At 34.3% G+C, this 21524-nt stretch overlaps 1 protein-coding gene across 1 annotated transcript; it reads right to left on the bottom strand.

The window, feature by feature from the left end:
* Positions 1-2807: 2807 nt before the first annotated feature.
* LOC132559784 (sodium-dependent multivitamin transporter-like) lies at positions 2808-21312 on the bottom strand (the record flags this gene model as incomplete). Its single annotated transcript, XM_060224410.1, has 18 exons — positions 2808-2884; positions 2975-3047; positions 3500-3618; positions 5247-5347; positions 5552-5784; positions 6020-6106; positions 8459-8532; positions 8913-9025; positions 11239-11327; positions 12790-12925; positions 13639-13776; positions 13903-13976; positions 15649-15729; positions 16696-16763; positions 17194-17245; positions 17738-17806; positions 18494-18804; positions 21282-21312. Coding segments are annotated over 18 exons (1926 nt in total), but the record flags the coding sequence as incomplete, so codon positions are not given.
* Positions 21313-21524: the final 212 nt, after the last annotated feature.

The following is a 21524-nucleotide window of genomic DNA, read 5'->3' as shown; positions in this document are numbered from 1 at the left end:
AATGAACAAGTTTATAGACGTTCCCAGAGTTGCTGCGATAACAGTTAAAGTTTGGACTATATTTTCACTCAGAGAATTTGTCGTAAATCAGAGTCAGCGTACTTCAACATCAGGTTAACACATATTTAACAGCATTCTGTTTGAATTTCGTATGTCTGAATTGTCAATAACAGTTGCTAGATGAATACAAGGTCAATGTGGTCAAATATGCACTACATAGGGACAGAATTCCTTCTCTACTCCAGCCGAATTACAGCTTATATTTAAAAAAAATCTCTATGTAATTGTTGAAAGTGAATAATGGCCATGACAGTCACTATGGGCGATTTATCACTTTCACATCTGTCTTTGAAGACCTGATGATAAGAAGTTTTGATAAAATGACTTTGATATCGATCACAATATCCAAGGTCCCGAGGGCAAATAGCCGATTGAAAACTGATGAAGGGCGTGATATAAACATTATATCAAACTATTATTAGCATATAAGTTTTGAAAAAAGTATAGTTCAACATTTCAACGAAAGATGTCATGACATTTGTATGCCTTAAACGGCAACATGTTATCATAAAACTTGGATATAGACCAGAGATTTTACTCCTTAGTGAACAAAATCCTGGGCTGATATGTCATGAAAAATTCTTGGTCCGTGGACTGCAACTTTGTTTTGAAAATATTAACATATATCTATCAAGTAGATACACTATTAGATGAGACAACAATCATATTCTAGATAAACCAGCACCAAGCTTATGTATTAAACGTTTGTAGTGCTGGGAACGGAAAACCAATTTTATATATAATCAGTTATTTAAGTCGGACACACGTGTTTATCGAGTCAAGCGGCAGCAATATGCATATTCTATATTCTAACGAATCAGAAAGCATCTGTTTTATTTCGCGGACGAGCATGTTCACGAATTCTGGCTAGTAGAAAAACAACATTCCGTACTGCACATGTGTAATACAGAACAAGATCTGAAAATTGCTTGTATTACAATAAAAGATTCAACAGGTATGTAAGTATTGAATTGTCTTATTATTGCATCCATGGTCGTTATGAATCACACAGCTTTGTAAGTAAACATGTCGTTTAGACAGAATAATATGAAATAGAGACATATTTGAGATATCCTAACATGTAGTGCTAAGGTAACAGTATGTTTCGTTGTGTTTGAAGGGAGAAAACCCCTATACACAATGACTTTCACGATCAGTACTCGTGTTCAGGCAACCAAAAAGGTATTTCAACAGTTATTACAAACCATATACGACTTTGAATCTATGAATTTTGAGGACATTTCTGCAGGGCGTTAATGACGACCAAAACTAGAACCAGATATAATCACGGATAATGATTAGTCATTTTTTTATTTAAGAATACCAAATTATGTAATCAATGCTATTCGCACGAAGCAACAGGTGTCTGTATCCGTTATCTTTTTGAACCTTTTTGTCAAAGAGGGAATCAGTTTAGATAAAGCTTATACATGAAATATACATCTGGTTCTTGTATATTTCTTATGGTCACTTTGTATGAACATCAATGTGATCGTTTATCACCAACGTAATCGTTTATCTATCAAATTAACAGTTCACATATTCATTCATGTTTCAGTCGTAAATATGAAATAAAGAGCACGTGTCTGACTTTCCTGATCTTGACGGATAAGCATGAAGGATAAGTATTCTCTGAGGGACTAGGTGTGAACAAGGAGTCAAGTCAATTTACGGCACAGGATGTGGAAGTCAGTTTTATTTTGTCAGTTCATCAAATATTATTGACAAGAATGCATGGTAAATTGAATGAAATAACAGACAAAGCCTGTATAAATTCTCGCCATCAAATGGCTAAAATGGAATAAATTCTATGACATTTAGAAATTTTGAAATGCAAATTCTATACAGAAAATTAGATAAAACAAGAGTAAGGGAAGTGTATCATGCAAAATCTACCCCTCACAAGTGTAATATACATTAAGAAAAACCAGGTAACATGTGTGTTTGGAATAGGTTTTAACTTACGCTACCAAGATTAGGAAAATTATACACGCGATCTTCAAAAAACAATACACACACATTTCAAAAATTGGCTGATGTCCCTAAACCTATCCTTTTTTTATTTCGCTGTAATTTCATCTTAAACTCAATACGCTTTCACGTAGACAAAATCTTAGTTGGCTGCTTGATTATTGCATAATATTATAATATGCTAATATTACATGTATGAACTTGTTACGGAGATGGCGTAAGTAAGAAAAAAAATTCCTATCTAATGAATTTGTATTTTGACAGCAATTAATTGATTTAATCTAGCTTATGTATTTATGACACTGCAAATATGAAAGGAATAATGAAAAAAATGGATGAAAAAGATTAATTAGGATTAAACTTACTTTGATTTTTAATCTAAATTTGAAATCTTGATCACAAAGGAATAATACATTCTATTAAGATTTACCGGCAGACTCCAAATGAACTTCACAAAATTAACAAAATAATTTCAAAAATTCTAATTTAATTTTACCAATCGAATTTCATTTGTGATAACAGATACGTTCGAATTAACCTCTACTTTTTATCGACACATTCGAAATAAACGTCAGTGATTCATCATCAAACTAGACATCACCTTTATATATTCACCAACACAATTGAAATTAATTTCATCAATTCACTGATTCACATGAAACAAATTTAATCTATTTCATGACATTCTCGAAAAAATGGTCTTCCGCATATAAACATCCTTGACAATAATGAGGCAAATTTAGATTATCTTTAACATCGTCCTTAAGAAAGATACACTATAATTTTAGTGATTGGGATGTATTTACTACGGTGTTGACTGTTTGGTTTTGTTGGTGTTCTTTTTCGTCACTAGAGTGGACCATTTCCATTGTTTCGTCTCGTCCTTTCTCTTCACACGAGGGGATAATTTCCCCTATCTCGTTTGGTATAGTTTCTTCGTCAGGGAGGATCATTTCCGTTGTTTCGTTTCGTTCTTTTTCTTGTAGTTCTACTGTTTTCTTTAGGAAATCATCCCTCTGGAAAACAATGAGAATAAAACGATAAATACACTATTTCTTAGGGAGCCTTTCGTACCAATGCTACCTTATAATGGCACTTGTCTTATTTTGTTTCATTGACATCTCGAATTATCATTTAATGCCATCATTTATTGAGGATGCATTGGTACAGCGCTTGAATTGACATTTCTAAAGACAAACTGTGTCATGTGGAAAAAAAATTTGTTTGTCTAGATGACTTTCGAGATTTACATATATATATTTCCTTGATCCGAAACATTTTCAGATTAAGGATGTTACTCTTAAAACAGGTAGGGCGGATTACAATATGCAACTTAAAGCATTTATATCGTTAATTAGGAATTGTTTCTTCACTAAGTAGCGATAAATAAAACTAATTAGCAAAGTGACTGTTGGTAATCACTGTTTTAATCAAGTAAAATGATGTCACAGAAGAATGTCGACGCTACCTTTTCAAACGGTACCCCAAAGTGAAGAAATTTCTTTGCTGCCTTTGGAAGATATGGCAACAACTGCTCGCCAATTGGTAACATGTAACGAACATCAATCGTTTCCGGTTTTGGCCGTCCTAAAAGTAAATAAACTGAAAGTGACTTTCAAAGACAACATCTAAACAGCAACTGTCTATATATGGAATGGTTGCATCTTGATTAAAACTTTTCCAGAAGGTTTTGATCCTGTTATTTATGTAAAATCTAGTAAATAATATTGACGGTATGGTCCAACATTGGTACTTGATCCTAACAAACACATGTTCGTTGGATGTGTATTACTGGAATAGATATATGACTAATGAAGTGGGAACGACAATAAGGACAAGTAAATTGTAAAATTTTCGAGGCAATCTGCCCCTTTATCAAGACACAAATGATTACATTAATTTCATCGCCTACATTGAACGTAAAACAAATACAAAATAACATTCTATAATCGAAAATTTGTTTTAAAAACTTAAAGTAATCATTGTACTAATCTATAGCAAGTCTATCAAACCTTATTGCTATACGTGTCCTAGCGTTTTAAAGTGTATTTCTCTGTAAAATACCTAAAACATTACGGAATTAAGCAATTTAAGGAAATATATATCAAACCTTATTATTGTACATGTCCTACTGTTTTAAAATTTATTCCTGTGTTAAATACCCAAAGCACTACGGAATTAAGTAATTTAGGAAAATATATATATATTGAAGCATAAATACCGAAGCATTTCTTTTTTATTAGAACTTCAGATACGTCATATATACACATCTTCATATTATCATTTTTTCCTATATTATATATTCTATAACATATTTGAATAAATCACTGTGTCCATATGACAAGAATACTGTACCGGTTTAACAATTGTATATTTTGGTATATTGTGCATAACATAATACTAATTTAATTTCCATGATCTCGAAAAATGGTGTTTTGTCAATATTGCTATTGTATTGTGAATTGAAAATGTATGATAAAATGAATGAGTTTGTCTCAGATTCTTCATTGGCATATGAATTATGAACAGCATTAAACATTTTGATTCAATTCAGATCTATGCAACAGTTAAGACAGTTTTTTTGCACATGGTTTAGAGTTGTTCAACACTATTGTACTCATATATACTATAATTATATTTTACGATTAAAACTTATATTCTTCGATGAATCTTGTAACACTATGCATAAAACAATATAAACCTGAATTATAAAGAGCCAGTGGAGTCCATCACCGACGGGATGACCGTGAGACGTAAATTTGCACTACCATTCACGATTATAATGTGTAATTTTGTCTTTGTTCTATATTCTGTGTATGTGTGATATGTAACTTACGTAATAGTTTGTGTCTTGATAAAGGGACAGATGTTCTCTAAAATTTGCAAATTTACTTGTCTGTACTGTCGTTATTACTTTATTAATAAACGTAAGCTTTTAACTTCATAAATAGTAGCCATTGGTTGACTCAGTTTATGTTTTATTTGAACCATTTCCAACATCATACCCACTAGGAACGTTAAGCCAATATACTATAACATAGAAGTGTGTTTGGTTACATTTTAAGTATTTCACTTTATTGAGAGTAGCCTACCTGCTTTCCGTTACTTTGTCAATATGAAATTCTGACGAACTGACTGAATCAGAAATCATCTACGGTAATGATAAAAAAGACGTCATTACTTTTCTGTGGAATAGTGTTGTTATGATGACGTACCAATGACGAGACTGACAAGGCTAGCTACGAAAATGGTACTGAAGATTCCCATGGAGCCGATCCATTGGTAGGACACGGAATACAATCTGTCTAGACCCTCACTGACAAAAGACACGTTAAATAGGTATTGGTACAACACAGAATGTATAAGTTACATTGACTGTTTCTAGACCCCCATGATAATTCGGAATGAGGAGCGAGTTCGGCAATCGCGTATAAAGCGAAAAACTTTGTAATACATAAAGTCGATATACCGTACATGATAGCATCATGAATTAACAGCTACATTGTAGAACCAAACCTACTTCTGACGGGATGACGTTGTTAGAGATTCAGTCACCACTGATGTCATGGTAACTGTGAAAGCATCTGTAGCGTTAGTGATGTCACTGGTGACATTTAGTCCATCCCTGTAGTAACAGTATCCTGACGAGACAGGAGGGAGGCGCGGCTCGTGGTATAATGTCGTAGAGAAACTTTTACCAATTCCGATCCAGAAGATGAATATCATCCCAAATATAGCACCAATTATGGCACCCTGTCGGGAATAATACCTAACCATCATTTCAAAGTAGAATAACCAGATATAATTATATAAAAGTTATATATACATATGTTCATATGAGTATCCATCAATAAATATCAATATATACATAGAAATATTGAAGAAATAAGAAGAAAAGAATGAGAGAATAAGGTGCATGCATTATTGGTTTCATCATTCTGACAGGTACGAGTATTTTCAGTTTCCGACAAATCTAAGTGTAAATTACCTGTTTGGTTGCCCAAGGGCAAAATATCGAATACAAAAACATGCCCCCTGCTGCCCCTCCAAAGGCTGACAATACCTGGGCGGTTACCTGTAATTACACAAAATAATAATATTTCATTTGTTACTTGTAATTACACAAAATCAAAGTATTTCATCCTTCAACTGGCACTGCAATTGTCGAATAACTCCTTCCACATATGACATTATTATCATCATTACATTCTTAACGTATAAAACATATAAAAGTAAAACATAAATACTAAAATTCTTAAATGGTTATATTATCACAAAAGATCGAAATTGTAAGTCATGGTCTACAGTCTAGAATTTTATCAATCTCAAAAGGGTCTTAAGACTTGTAATATTACGATAAAAATTTTCTCGAGCAGACAGAAGGTCAATGCAGTGCAATAAAAATGTTTAATGGTGAATGACTCATCACATTCTATGCACCGAGGGTTATTTTCGCCTTTCAACATATACAAATGCGTGAGGTATGTATGACCCATCAGAAGACTGGCAAGGATAACTTCGTCTCGGTGGTTGTCTCTTTGATGTAGTGATGGAATACAGCTGTATTTTAGCACGTGCAGTAATTCGACAGAATTACTTTCTGAATTTCCTTTAAAGTTAACAATATAAATAACGGTTAAAATGAGTTTTTGTTGTAATGAATTAATTTATTTGCGGAAATTTATAAATCGCTGTTATATCTGTTGAATTATGGAACTACATGTTTGTGCGGAGCAATTTTTTGACATACATTATCAGTCGATATTCAGCGTAACGGCAACGTTAAGTAAACAAAAATCAAAGAACAAAACAGCTGAAGTTTTGATTGTTTGATTTTCAATATTGCAGGATAAGTATAATATATGGTCATTGTCTTAAGATATAAGCTGCGTTTTGGTTCGGGACAGAAAAGACGAAAGTGGCTCGCTAGAGCTGATATTTTAAGACATTGATAATGTATTTTCTATGTGGTACTTGTAATTACATAAAAGAAAAGTATTGTATTTGTTATCAGTAATTACACGGAATGATATTCGCACCTCATCAATGACCAGTTACCACAACGAATTACATTTACCCGTAAACGCACAAAATAATTGTCTTTATTATCATTATGACATTCTTCACGGCCCGTCAACAAATAAAAGGTCATTAGTGCCATCACACAGCGATCCAAAATGGAAATAATATCAAACAAACTAATAGGTAAACGACAAGTGCTACAAAATTGGTTATATTATCACAAAATATTATAATTGTAAGTCATAGTCTATAATACAGACCAATAAGACTAACAAATACATCGGGTCACTAAATTTTATTTTAATATTATCTTTCGTTATAGATAATGTTACACATGCTGAATAAAGTCTTTATTTTCATCACGCATCTATTTTATCTTCTGAGAGAATTCTCCGCTACAGTAGTGTGGGAAGCCAGTCATGAAGGCAATTAAAACAATTCCATGAAATGATAGATATCTCGCCGTCCTTGTTTTGACTTTTTACTAAACTAAATCTTTTAAAACAAAAAAACGCAGAAAAAACCGGTAGTTAAAGTAATGAGATATCATATTAATATATATTTATCCGTCGTCCTTTTCAGCCGTGTTTCAAAAATATAAAGAGATTCGGGTTTTAAAATATTTTATGTGTGCAAAGAAATAGATCACAATCCAAACCCGACATTTTGTCTTGCTGCAGATTTACCAATCCATAAGATTATCTGTTTACTAAGTTTTGTACTTCTAAAAGTGTCTAAGCAGCAGATCAAAATTGTTCTTTTTTGAAAACATCATACACCATAAACACAAAAAAACCGACCAAAGGAACCAAAGAACATGTGATATATCCATGGAAAAAGCATACAAAATTCCAAGTAAGTTTTGATTTTGAAGTAGTTCATGACACAGTGGTATTGATGGTCTGTGTCTACTTATGCGTGCTCTAATAACATATTACTATCACCTGTCTTGCTGTCATAGTTATTACACTTGGCGTTCGAACTGTCAAATTATCATTATTCTTAATTGATAATCAACTTTTGATATCAAGCATGGTCAACACAATCTGCAAAAATATTAATACACCAAGTGAAAGGTCAATAAAAACCTACACACATCTCAGGAGTTGCCGTTTGAGCTTTCGTGTCGCTAAAACATATCTAGATTCTCTCCTTCGTTTTATATCCCAAGATGTTAGTATGTACCGAAGTTGGTTGTTGCTGTAATAAATATTTCTATGACGCCGAAAGAAAATAACAAGTTAGCCTCGCTTTCGCTGTACAGTTGCGCCAAAACTAATGCGAATCACATCAAATGTTGATATGTTGGAAGCACATACACTCGCATATTCACTCTTTCGTTTTTCGACGTTAGATAATTTTGAATATAACTTAAAATTCCACAGAATGCGGTGATAATACATACCTGAGATAATGGTAATCCTGTGATGTTAGCGATCATGAACGACACTGCCAGAGATAGTCCTCCGTAAAATACCACTGTCAAAAGTGTGTAGTTGTGAATGAAAAATCTTTTAAGACCAATTCATCGAGGATACTTGTCCCGTTACAATAATGTTTTAGATCTTTATCTCTCTAGTATAGTATCAATGCCAACCTCAGAACAGTTTTACAATGTTGTCATGCTCATATACATACACTATATTATCGATAAGTCAAATCAAAGGGAAAGCAAATCTATAGTTACGTATTAGTTGGATACAAAAATCAAGACAATTCGGAATTGTTCAAATGATGGAAGATCGAGTAAACCTAGAGTTGTCAATATCATCTCATCTATACGACGTACTAAACAGGAGCAATCAGGAAACCATAATGTGTACATGATTACAGGTAGCCTTAACATCTGTAACGTTTACCTGACAGTTTGGCAATTGTTGTTGCTTTTCTGTCAGAAATATCAGGCCACAAAGGTTTGATCATGTCTTCTACCGTTTGGGCGGAAAGGCTGCTCAGACCTGACGATAAAGTACTGAAATAATAAAAAAGCAAACGCGTAACTCCGCTTTGAAGGTTAAAAAAGACGCTCCTGTGAAATAACTCTCTATAAAACATTGGAATTGGATACAATAGAGACAAGTAATGAATTCCACTGTATCCTATAACTATCTCGTCCTTCTTGGTCTATTCAGTGATGCTAAAGGTCTGATAAGCGACCGCAGGAATTAAAATTGTCCCAGAAATATATATCAGAGAGAGAGAGAGAGAGAGAGAGAGAGAGAGAGAGATATATAGAGAGAGAGAGAGATAGAGAGAGAGAGAGAGAGAGAGATAGAGAGAGAGAGAGAGAGAGAGAGAGAGAGAGAGAGAGAGAGAGAGAGAGAGAGAGAGAGAGAGAGAGAGAGAGAGAGAGAGAGAGAGAGAGAGAGAGAGAGAGAGAGAGAGAGAGAGAGAGAGAGAGAGAGAGAGAGAGAGAGAGAGAGAGAGAGAGAGAGAGAGAGAGAGAGAGAGAGAGAGAGAGAGAGAGAGAGAGAGAGAGAGAGAGAGAGAGAGAGAGAGAGAGAGAGAGAGAGAGAGAGAGAGAGAGAGAGAGAGAGAGAGAGAGAGAGAGAGAGAGAGAGAGAGAGAGAGAGAGAGAGAGAGAGAGAGAGAGATTAATTAAAAACAACAAAATTTTCAACACATTAACCTGCCTGAACAACTACTTACATTGATCAGACAAACGAGAAATTCATAGTCAAACCGAAGATAAAAGTTATGTAAAGAAAAAAACGTTGACATCGGATTTGTTGAACAAAGACCCTTTCCTTTATCCCGTTATTATCTTTGTCTTGTTGATCACGAAAAATTCTTTATAATCATGACAAAGTTTTATCGCTGAAAGAACGTCTTCAATCAGTTTAATTGATACTCAGAGGTTTGACGGATGCCAGAATATATCAACAGTCTACCATAGATTAGATGTGTTGAAAAAGTAGTAAATCAAACGTACATTTAACTATAGCGTTTGGCCACAGCGTCACCGTTGAGCATCCCTCATGGGTATCAAAAAAGATTTCCAAAAACAACTAGAGGAAACGAGTAAGGCTAAAGTCCATTTAACCACCTTTATAAAGATAGGTACAGTTATGCACAAAACAACTCAAATTAACGAGAACAAAACAATTCTCATTTTGGAGGTACAACAGATCACCTAAATAAGCAGACAACAGCTCATACCTGATAAGGCAAAACTATCGCCTCGGTGAGACACAACAACACTCCTTAATGCGAAAAATTATTATTATTATTATTATTATTATTATTATTATTACATTCTTAACAGCCCGTCAGCACATAAAATAACATTAGGGCCATCAAACGGTACAACACACAGCGATCCAAAAGGAAATAACATTAAACAAACCAAAGGTAAAAGACAAATGTTAAAAAATCTTAAATGGGTATGTTAACACAAAAGATTAAAATGGTACGTCGTAGCCTATTATATAGACCAACATCTTTCAGGTAATGTAAAATTTTACAATCTCAACAGTTTCAAAAAGGGATTTGCGACTTGTAACGTAACGATAAAAACATTCTTGGGTAGACAGAAGGTCACTGCAGTCCAATAAAAAACGTTTAACGGTGAATGGCTCATCACATCCTATGCACTAAGGATTATCTTCGCCTTTCAACATATATAAATGTGTAAGGTATGTATGACCCATCCGAAGACGGGCAAGGACAACTTCGTCTCGGTGGTTGTCTCTATAGCCTGGAAACCATTCACCGAAAACAGGTTTGACGTAGAGCAATTTGTTATTGGTATAGGTATTCCAATCCTCCTGCCACTGAGCTCTTAAAATGTGTTTAATAAATGGCTTAAATCGGTAAAATTGAAGTTAAAAAACAACAGGTGGTAACGATAAAGCTTCCTTTACGGCAGGATATGTTTTTTCATTGCCTGGTATTCCCATTTGCCCAGGAACCCAGCAAAAAGCAATACGAAAGTTAAAAGCAAGTGCATTATATAGCATTAGGGTATATTTTCGAAATATTGCTAAGAGTTTGTAGAACAGAAAGAGAGTCTGCATGGATAACGGCACTCATTACTGTGTTTCTTTGAATATATTCAAAGGCGACAGTCAACTCACATTAATGTGAATGAGACAAGAACACCACCTCAATTAAATAAATCACCTGAAAAGGCTGACAACTTAGCTGAATGGGGTACAGAGGAACAAAAGCTCAATGAGACCTTACCTTAGTGAGGCACAGAATAGAGAAGCCATGAACAGACCCGACATGCCTGGGTTGTCCTTAAACAGCCAGATGACCATGTAGGGAATGATCTTCAACGGAAAACATGGGTATGTGGATTATATTGGTGATACTTAATCCAGCATATAGATATCAATAGTATAGGAAATTATATATCTATTGCTTCAGCTATATGTCATCACGCCGAATTACAGAAACTGTTTACTAAAATTTATCAGAAAATAAAATAATATACTCATAAGTTTTCGATGGGATATTACTCACATAAATGAGGTTAAGATGTGACATCATTCATATAAATGGGGTTAATAATTGACATCACTAATACAGAAATGGTTAAGATGTGACATCACTTATATAAATGAGGTTATTATGTGACATCACTCATATAAAAATGGTTAAGATGGGACATCCCACTTATCAATAAATTTAAATGACATCACTCATATCAAAGATTAAGATGTGACATCACTAATGTTAATTAGGTGAAGAAGTGACATATCACACCCATCAGTATGGTAAATATATGACACCAATTTTAGCAATACTATCTGAATGCCTATGACAGTTTTTACATGTTAATACGATTACATATTAACATTGCTGTTATCAATAAGTATTATTAATAATTTGACTGTTTTGAATCATAGGACAAAAAAATATAAACGGTAAAAATCTTCTGAATATGTACACATGCGTCAATGCTAGTCAATAAAGTTGCTTGCCTGTATGAATATCGAATGCATCAAGCTTTGGTTTCTGAACTTGTGTAATAGCTGTATGCAGGACTGTATTGTGTTAAGGTAACCTTCATTTCCTTTAACAAAATTGATCTGTACTAATCCAGGAGTGTAATGACATTTCAGTCAATGTACAAATTATTAAGTCTATACCATCATCGTCTTATGTATGACTTGCCTAGAACTCAACTGATGGTGTCCTTAGGCAAAACACTTAACCCCAATTGCTGTGGGAGGCATGCGACGAAACTCCCGTATGTCGTTCAGTGAGGTAGCAACCTAAAATGTACCTAATAAAAGGAGATCCCCCCACATCAAAATGACCCTAGGTGTTCACGAGGCGATAAACGGGGTGGAACGCTGACATACACCAAGAAATAATTCACGCATCCATACCTTAAAGAAACGCTTTTTCTTATATATAATCTATCTATATCAAACACTTGTTAATTTTCAATCAGACTTTCTGTATTGGAAAAAAAATGAAATGTAGCAACGGCGAAATATTATATGATCGCAGAATATTTCTTCAGGTGTTTAAAAACGTGTTCCAAGCTAATTCTTTTTTAATATTCCACTTTAATTGAGAAAAGATAGTTTTTTGCATGGATTGTCTATCTTGTATACCAATACTGTGTGCAGCTGCACGATTCTGAACTTACCTAAACCCTCGATTTTACTATATATGTAATATGTGAACAGAAAAGATTATTTTTATATCAAAGTAAATTCTTTAATCTGAATATTCTTCCATAAATGTATGTATTTAGATATATACTATAGATATATTGACCTGATTCGGGTTTTTAATTTGTCCAGAGGCAAGAGGATCACATCCAATGGAGTAGAAATAAGCTACAGCTACCAGTCCCTCAAAGGTAGCGATAGAGAAGGTCAAGAAAAACGCAGGTCCCGCGAACAGGAAGATTCTGTGAAATACATATATTGTTCAAAATTCATATAAACAAGGAATTAAAATGTCAATTATCATAGCATAACTTCAAGAAATTGACTGTTTGTTTGCTGAAATTATCACTAAGTGGCAGTCGAATGCCGTCCAAATCATATAGACCAACGTTCTAACCGGCTTAGCTATCACGGCCCCACAACAGTTTACATAAACAGATAATCATATGTTTTTTATATGAAATACCCATACATTGTACACCATTTATATAGAGGCTGTATTCTGCTGGCGAGACATATAGAAATTTAATAACATCTCAAAGAGTTATACATAACAACGAAATAATACTGACAACTAAACAAAATCATAAAGTGAACCCAAAATATATTTCTCGAGGAAAAACATAAAAAGAACAAATTACAAGGACAACCTCAAAATGTATCATTATTATTGCATTCTTTACAGACCATCAACACATAAAAGGTCATTAGGGCCATCAACCGATAAAACACGCAGCGATCAAAAAGGAAATAACATTAAACAAACCAAAAAGGTAAAAGACAAATGCTAAAAATATTAAATGGACATGGGCATACTAACACAAAAGATTAAAATGGTACGTCATAGTAACAGACTAGGTGATCGGGATGAGGAAGCCTCTTCTGTTTCCTCAATAACTTCTGTGAATTTGTATCCTGTTGTCAGTTTGTGTACAATCAAATTTTGAATACTCACTGTGTAGCGTTTCGTTGGGTAGGAACAGCGCATACCCGCTGAATTGTAGCCTGATTAAACGTGATGTATACAAGACGAGTGGCGGTACCAAACAGAAGACTCCAGAAAGTGTGACGAACTGTTGGGTCCAAATCGAAACTGAATAGAAAGAGACGCGAAAATGGATTTGAAAGTACGTGGGATTAACAGGAAAAGTTCTGGTGAATGTGGAATAATGGGAGACTGGTATCACATTGCATAATTAATATAATGTTGTGTACTTACTTGAAGTAGTTTAATCGGCCTAGTTGTCCATTGATTTCAAAGACTCTTCCGAATCCCCCTGCTACCATACACCCCTTTAACACAGAGAGTAAATTGATCTCCTGATGTAAGGAAAGGAATACTTCAGATCCTTCGTTACGAGTTAAAAGTCTAAATTGATATTTTTAACAGTAAATGCAGCGGATAGTTATATTTGGGTCATTGATATTAATGCAACGAAAACCAAAAAATAAGGGAATCAAAGTGGTCAAGAATGACCTTTGACTTTAACCAAGACCACTGACAACCAAAAATCATAATATGTGTAGATATTTGTTGCATGGCGGTTTGGTGTGAATATAAATCAAATGTGGGGTTCACGAGATACATTATATACAAGGTTATCAGAGACCCATGCACAGACACACAGAAAAGTTGATTACTATATAAAGTCTAGTCACCACCCCTACCACTACCTAAGTAGGCGTGGGATATAATAACCTATAAAGACGGTGACTATGAATATCAAGATAAGGATTAACAGATAAATGCGAACCATGTTTCATAATTATATCTAATGTATTTGTAGATGCCTGAGCTGAATGAGACGCAGCGTATTATCTAACACATGTGTGGACATATTTATGTATAATATGAAATATCAATGGAACTCTTGACATGTAGTCATCTTATAGTGTTACTTATCAGAGTATGATACTTAACAATACCTTATTGTCGTGAAATTTAATTATAGCTGTTTTCATCTGTACTCTGAATCGGTCATGAAATGATAAGCATTCAACACTGAGAGATCGTTTGAATTTCAGTAGTATTAGATTACTGGAGTGTATGATGTATCAACAGTATTCGAATACATGTCAAAACAAAACTATAATATAAAAGGCCCATATGGACCGTATAATTCATTTGGTATTGATTTAAACAAACTAAAAAATATGTGGTACCTAAAGATTAATATTTATTTTACAATCAATGTCTTCTGTCCCAAAGAGAGTTAGCCCAACTGTTTCAAACAAAAGTCTAGTTTGCTTATGGATGCTTCAAACTACTTTTGGACAATTTAATATCATTTCTGCCAACGAACAATTTCAATGAATTGACATTTTTCCCTATCAGTCCTGCCAATACACACCATAAAAACCTAGAGGCAAACTTTTAAACAGACAAAAATATGAATTATAAAGAATTGACTTAATTTTCTTTATTGAATTGCACACCAGGGGACAAAGATCATCTGTTTATACAAAATTGATTTCTTTAACTAAATACGCTTCTGACTAAATTGACCTTTCTCTATTTGGTCTACAGGAACTGGTCCCTTCAATCCTGGAGGTCGAGACCCACTGCTGATACACTATTGAATCTCTTTCACCCAGAGTTACTTTTGAACTAAATTGGACAGGATTATAATATTCCTTTAGAAGTGTTTATAACTGTTTGCTCTATCACTCATATTGGACCTTGCCCCACAGCCCAAGGGAGTCGAGACCTAGCGTTTATAAAAAAAGATTTCCCTTCACCCGAGAAAGGCTTCAAAGATTGGACAGATTTAGGAAAATAAAAGTGTAAATTGCAAATGATATCGTTTGTCAATTATGACGTCATGAATATATCAGAAAAATGACGCCACTTAACAGTCTAATGACTGCTCCATTTCGATAGTGACTTGGCCGATAATGAATTGAAATTAAATTTTGAATACGACATAAAAATGTGTAAAAAATGCAGATATAATAATCTAATAACCTTGATGATAATCCCTGCTATTCCACAGTACATGACCAAACATTGGAACACGTCTGTCCATATCACTGCCTTGATGCCTCCCTGTATAGAAGACAATGGTAACATGGTCATGAACTACATTTTATATAATAAACGAAAACGACAATACCAACATGTGAACATAATCATATACCAAATTCAATTTCAATAAAACTGGGTCGAAATATGAAAAAAAATGTACATGGAAATTCATGAAAAAAGTTTGGCAGTTCCGGAAGAGTAAGCGTCTTTGTTTTTTTTTTTCAGTTCACAGAGTATTATATAAGCTCTTCTGTTAACCTCTGTTTTAACGATAACAATAGATATGTTATCAGAATCCACATGTTTGTTCGCAAGGTATTTTAAAGCAGCAGGAGAGTGGAAATAATGAGGGTCATACTTAACAGCGTTAATTGTGCGATATATTTCTGGGAAGAAGCTGTAAATCCAAGTTAGTAATGTCATAACATCAACGGGACCCACAGGCATAAGCATGAACATCAAACACGTCAAACTTCATATCGCGTTACGAAATATATTGTTCCCAATATGATCATTATAATAACCATAAAACCTCCCTGTCAGCAGAGCAGACAAAGTAAAGCAGCTTTCCTTTTGCTACCAAAGCTAGAAGAAACCCGTATGTGCGGAAAATGTATATAACAAAAAGTGCAATTTAGAAAGTCGGCCACATTACGTTCTCTTTGATTTGCTATGAAATTTCCATTAACAAGTTCTTGACCTGTAACTTTAAAACGTATGCGAGAGAAATAAGTCGTTGGACCATGAACAACTAAGTCACAATAACCTGCTTTCATACTAGTCCATGTTTTTTGTATTATTGTGATTGACTTGATGACAACACTATCAGTTTTGGTTACAGTATGTCTAAAGAGCTAAAACAAACAGTTTTGAAATTAACTTTTTAAATATAAAGATCTGATAGACAACTTTCTCTAATCCAAGGCTCACATATTTACTGTTACCATTAAACATATATATAATTGTATTGGCGTTAGTGTAACTCACAATAGCAGTGTAGATGACAGCAGCTATCATGATCACTACCATAGAAATCCACAAAGGGAGATCTGCCACTGTAACGAGGAAACATTCTGATCAGCAAATCAATTGAATGTATATAACTACATTACCTGGTCCTGGTGTTAAAAAAACTGCATATCAACATAGGTTTATGAATTGGTTAAAAATTGCAAAATCCAACAATGAAATGCAAGTGTATAACAAATAGAGAGACATCGAAAAATGAGACTGGAGTAGTATTTGCCAAAAGGTTTAGTATCATAAAACGGATTTAAAATTTGTTTCATTTAGTTTCTATTCAATATTTCATATTTCGAGGTGTCCGGAATAGAGATTAAAAAGGCTAGTACATGCTTACCATTTTTTTGAATTCTTGTTTAAATGCATTATACAAAATTTCTTTTAAAAAATCGACTTATAGATTAAGCATGTTTTTGTACACAAATGTTTCTATGGAGGTATATTGAAAGGTAAAATACTCACCTGCCTCCAGTGCTGTGCCAGGCCCATACAGAACCACACCCATATAGAAAATCTGGGTAAAATATGGAAAGGTTGATACAGAGGTTCATTCATATCTGTCCTATATTTAGAAATTTTCAGGAACATCGTTAACATTACGACGCCTGCTTTCAAAGTAAGTAGTAACGAAATTAATTGTTATGAATGAATTGGGCATATCTACACGATTGTCTGATAATCGGAAAAGAGCTTCGAATCAAGAAAAATGATAAGATGGAATATTGGACAAAAGACAGAAGAACAGGAATCAAATAAACGTTAAATATTTATTTTTCGTAAATATGTATACCACAGAGTCGTATCTTTCACGTCGATATTCATCTGTTTACTTCTTTTGCAAAAATGTCGTGTCATTAACAGAAAAACTAATTTGAGTTATTTGTTTGAAAATAGATGCTATGATAAAGAACAGAAATATCAGCATTATTATTATTTCATTCTTAGATTTATTTCATGTAATTTATTTAATTTATTTAATTTAGAAATATAGATAAGAATTTCGTACCGTATATAACATTCCCATGGCCGTTCCTATCTGTCGAGGTAAACGACTGCTGTAACGCAGTTCTAGATACTGAAACACAAAACTCAACGTTCTTATCAACAAGATTCAGATTACGAAGAATTAACACAAAATTAACCCGGCAATAAATCGGTCCAATTTTTTTATTCAAACTAATTCAAGTTTAGCGGTTACTACGTAAACCTACATGTATTTATTTCTTTAACGTTAAAAAATCCAATCAGCTGTTTCATTCATGAAAAGAAATCAGTTGTGTTATATATGTTTCATTCTTTGTATCGAAACAAAACAATAGTGGTTGATATAAAACAAAGTATTCAATCGATCAATTTAAAATGTTCGGTTGATTAACGGTATCACTACAAAGGTTTAAACATTTCAACGAAAGCCGGTACGAAAAGATTAAATGTATGTGAAATAGACTGATAAGGATCTGAAACAAATAATAATCCCCGATATTTTGTTTCACAATTGTTGTAACAAGTATAAATATTTAAAATTCAATCAATATGCTGTAACAAATTTTGATTCGTAATGCACGAACAAAATCCTTCCAAATTTATCCTCTGCTTTATCTGCTTTTTTTCCTCCTTTATCTGCTTTTAAGAAAAAAATGTTTGTTAGAATACGTGACGTCATAGTAGTGTCTCAAACATATAGCATTGCTGCAACAAGAAACATAGATACGTTTGAGTGAACTACACACTGCCAGAAAAAGGTTCACCTGATGTTCCGTACCTCGTAAACACTAGTAACATGGAGAGGGTGGATTAGAGGCACGACGATCCTGATGGCGATCAGTTGCGCCAACATGAAGCCGAGTGTAAACCACCAAAACATGATGCCGTAGGTGTAAATTTCAGCCGGAAAGCCTAGCATCATGATGGAGGATTCAAACGATACCATGAGGGACAGTCCAACCGGAAGAATACTCATCTTCCTGTTCCCGAGTAGGTATTCATTTGTTGTCTTCTGTCGTCCGCCCGAAAACGCATGGTATACTCCTATACCCAGAGAGATCACTAACGCTGCTGCAAATACGATAAAATCTGCCAGGGCCAACGACGGGATACTGTGTCCGTCTGTATAACAATTGAAGGTTATTACATTGATCAATTCCATACCAAATCCAATGGATTGATCAAACATGACAGAGCCTATTTCAAACATGAACCTGGCCATAGGTTAGGAACTATCAATTTTAGTTTGATTTTTTTTATCAAAATTTTAAAACTAAACCTTGTACTCATTGTAATATGTATCATATCTGTTTACTTTTTAACTAGTGTTTGCACGTGTATTACTTGTAATTGAAATACAAGGCTTATACTGTATTTAGAATAACAAGTCTAACAAATTGACAAACGCTTGAAAATGGCTTCTAGAATGGTTCAAATTAGTACATGCAGGCAAGTAGCTGCACGTTTTAATGTCAACCCTTCTGCTATTTCTTGGTAAATGTGTCGACTGTGAAAAAACAGACACCTTGAATAGAGTCTCATGTCTGGCAGACCTCCAAAGTCTACAAATAGGGAAGATGTACGTCTGTTTAAATAGGCATTTACAAAAGGCTCCGAGGAACGTCGCGTTAGGTGGGGGACCATCAGCATACCTTTAAACAATATGTGACTTCACTCTCGCCGACCAGTGGTACGTCCACTGTTGACTAGAAAGCACAAACAAGACTATATCGGACACATGGTCACCGGACATTTAATATCAGTTTTTTTAGCGAAATGTCAACTGGTCGGATGAAGCTGCTTTTAACTTAATTCAACAGATGACTGGGTCTCGTTTGGAAACCCAGTAAATACGGTATACTATCATCTTCATAAAACAGGTTTGGGTGTATGCGATGGTACTGTTTGGGTGTTTGCGATGGTACTGTTTGGGAATGTTTTTTTTTCTCTCAACTGTATGCGGCGATTCAACGTCTTTGTTGGAACTATAAATGGAAAAAAGTAACATGATCAGATCCTCGACCTTCAGTTGTTCAGGATTTCGATGACCTTCTATTGACGGATTGGCCGATTTAAATGGACGACGACAATGCCAAATTTCAGAGAAACTGCCTAGTGCAAAGTTATCTTTAACAAGAAGTGCTAGGGAAGATCCCATTGCTTACAATGTCAGTAAACATTAGTTGAGCATGTGGGTGACTATCTAGGACAAAAGGTTAATGCACGAAATTCGAAATGCCAAACAATTCCAGAGTTAAGGGCAGTATTGGTTTAGGAGTGGCAGTTTCATCGGCTAAGGTATCTTGTCAACATTATCGGACGATGAGCACACGAATGGTACAAAAGGCGTTGTGGCTATACCCGATAGTGACATTTTCATACTTAATAGATACCTTTGATTTAGTAATTTACTTGGGCAAGTAACATAGATTTGATGACGTATCCGTTAATATGAAAGTTGAATTCACGCTTTTTAGTCGTTGAAAATGCCTTTTTGATCACGTCTTTTTATACAACATTTCCTGTCGTGTATAATTCTGTTCCCACTGATTCTGTATAGTTTTGTCAGAAGCGAATAAAAAACATTCTTATATATCCTGTTGAGTCGTCATTGTTTTTTTTTTAGATTCAACGAACAAATTACAGCCTAACAGTCAAACATATCAGTGGTCCTTAACTTACGGCCAAGTAGATATATTATAAAAATTTGAACACAAAGTCCAAACAAAATATAATTTACTCTATTCATAAAAAATTAATAACTTAACAGCTGAGTGAAAAACCACCAGAGCAGCGTAATGCAAAAAGACAATGCGAGAAAAACCTTTTAAAAACAAGTAAATAAAAGACTGAGGAAACGATACTAAAATAGAGGAAAGACAAACACTTCAGTCAAACAAAAGGAATCAACAACAAAGGGACATTGAGGAAAATGCGGAACGAAAGAAAATAAACGTCAACTGGGTAGAATAGCATAGTTGATATATATGTTGACAGGAACTTATGGTAAAAACAACAACTCAACTTACCATCCATTACCGCTGGTTGTTATAGCATTCTTTATACAGAACTTAAAAGTCATATTACAGATCAAGTTAAAACCGACGTGCCCATCCATCTTTTCATCCCAAAACAATGTATTTTGTCTGCTTGAGCATAAATCATTAATATAATCATTCAATAAACGTGCCGCGGTAATGATAAATCAGCTTGGGCAAATGTCCAAACAAAACGTGCAACACATATACTATGTCAGTTATCAAAGATAAAAAAAGAGGTTAAGCATTTTAAGAATTAGCTCTATTTCCCCTATAAGGCCCCGCCTAAAGGATGGACAATTAGGACAAATATTCCAACTGGAGGAGACGGATATTTAAAGCATTGCTCTATTTCCGCTATTTGGCCCGGTCACTTTAGCCCAATGGGACTCAGTTTATACAAAATCATTTCCCCTTCACCAAAGAATGCCTCGCGCCAAATTTGAGCAAAATCAAATAATTTATCCAAGGAAGTTCGAATTTGGTCCTTTTTCCTATACCCCTATACCTCTTCCTTTATTTCGAAACTGAAAATTAAAAAGCCTGACAAAATTCCACATTAAAGTTTGTAATAAAAAAGACCTCATCATCCTTATCTGATTTCTTTATTGATCCCAGGTCTAAAATAGACATTGAAACACACGGACATTGTCATTATTATCATTACAGTCTGAACGGCCCGTCAACACATAAAATGTCATTAGGGCTTGATGTTTATTTACCTGTATCACATGCTAGTACGGAAGCCCTATCAGACTTAAATACTTTATT

This window comes from Ylistrum balloti, unplaced genomic scaffold (assembly GCF_031769215.1).
Source record: "Ylistrum balloti isolate Yb309-2 unplaced genomic scaffold, AGI_CSIRO_Ybal_v1 Utg370964, whole genome shotgun sequence".
Lineage (NCBI taxonomy): Eukaryota > Metazoa > Mollusca > Bivalvia > Pectinida > Pectinidae > Ylistrum > Ylistrum balloti.
This window is presented reverse-complemented; position numbering and strand designations above follow the sequence as displayed.